Here is a 1,133-nt window from a genome sequence, read left to right on the forward strand (position 1 = left end):
AAAAAGCCATCAGTGAAGGCGCCAAGCTGGAAATCGGCGGCAATGTCCCCGACCAGCCAGGCGCTTGGTATGAGCCGACTCTCCTGACCGATGTAACTTCAGAGATGTCCTGTTTCCGGGAAGAGTTATTTGGTCCGGTCGCCTGCGTTATCACCGCAATAGATACGGATCACGCCATCGCACTTGCTAATGACAGCGATTACGGCCTTTCAGCCAGCCTCTGGACAAAAAATCTGGAAGAGGCCGAGTTGCTTGCAGCGCAAATAGAGGCTGGGGCGGTCCATATCAATAAGGGCTCCACGTCTGACCCGAACCTCCCGATCGGTGGAGTCAAGGCAAGCGGACATGGAAGAGAGCTGACAGAATTTGGCCTTCTCGAATTCATGAACATCAAGCCTGTCTGGACGGCGACCTGAGAAGGTCAGTGGCGGCGGTCGTATGTATCACTGCCACTGACCTGCCACCATCTTACGGTTCAACGCCACCCATTTTGCAGATAACCTGCCACTCCTGCAAACTGATCGGCGCGACAGAGAGACGTGACTGACGCAAAAGTGAAATCTGGCTCAGATCAGGGGCCGCCTTGATCTGCGCCAGCGTCACCGGCGTCGTAAATGATTTGACTGTTTTAACATCCACGCAAACCCAGCGAGGGTCATCTGAACTCGGGTCAGCATAGGCGGTGCGGACAATTTTGACCACACCTCTGATCGCCTTCTCAGTCACGGAATGATAAAAAAACGCGCGGTCGTGCACCGCCATGGCCGCAAGATTGTTCCGCGCCTGATAGTTGCGCACGCCGGTCCACGGCTCGACATCATTGCGGCATTGGGAATCCCAGGAAAATGTTGCAGGCTCGGATTTTATCAGCCAATAATTCACGCAATCGTCTCCCGTCAGGCCTATTCATCACCCCGTGTCAGCGCCGGAGTTTTGCGACCTTTATCGTGTCAGATCACGCGATTCGCCACAAGCTTGCCACATAATTCGTTGACGATATGGCCAAGAGCGCCCCGCATCATGTATGCTGACCGCTTACACACGTGCAATATAAGTCGGATCTTTCCAGAATTGAGCATTCCACCACGCCCTGCCAAGTCACCCAGACGTGGCGCTCGTCTCGAACGATTTGC

General features: G+C 54.4%; 1 protein-coding gene across 1 annotated transcript; it reads right to left on the reverse strand.

The window, feature by feature from the left end:
* Window positions 1-468: 468 nt before the first annotated feature.
* Window positions 469-762, reverse strand: LOC100899486 (thymocyte nuclear protein 1-like). The gene has a single exon (XM_003738615.1). It carries the CDS (start codon window positions 760-762, stop codon window positions 469-471), a length of 294 nt encoding a protein of 97 aa, XP_003738663.1.
* Window positions 763-1,133: the final 371 nt, after the last annotated feature.

The sequence above is a fragment of the Galendromus occidentalis genome, unplaced genomic scaffold (genome assembly GCF_000255335.2).
Source record: "Galendromus occidentalis unplaced genomic scaffold, Mocc_1.1 scf7180000076170, whole genome shotgun sequence".
NCBI lineage: Eukaryota > Metazoa > Arthropoda > Arachnida > Mesostigmata > Phytoseiidae > Galendromus > Galendromus occidentalis.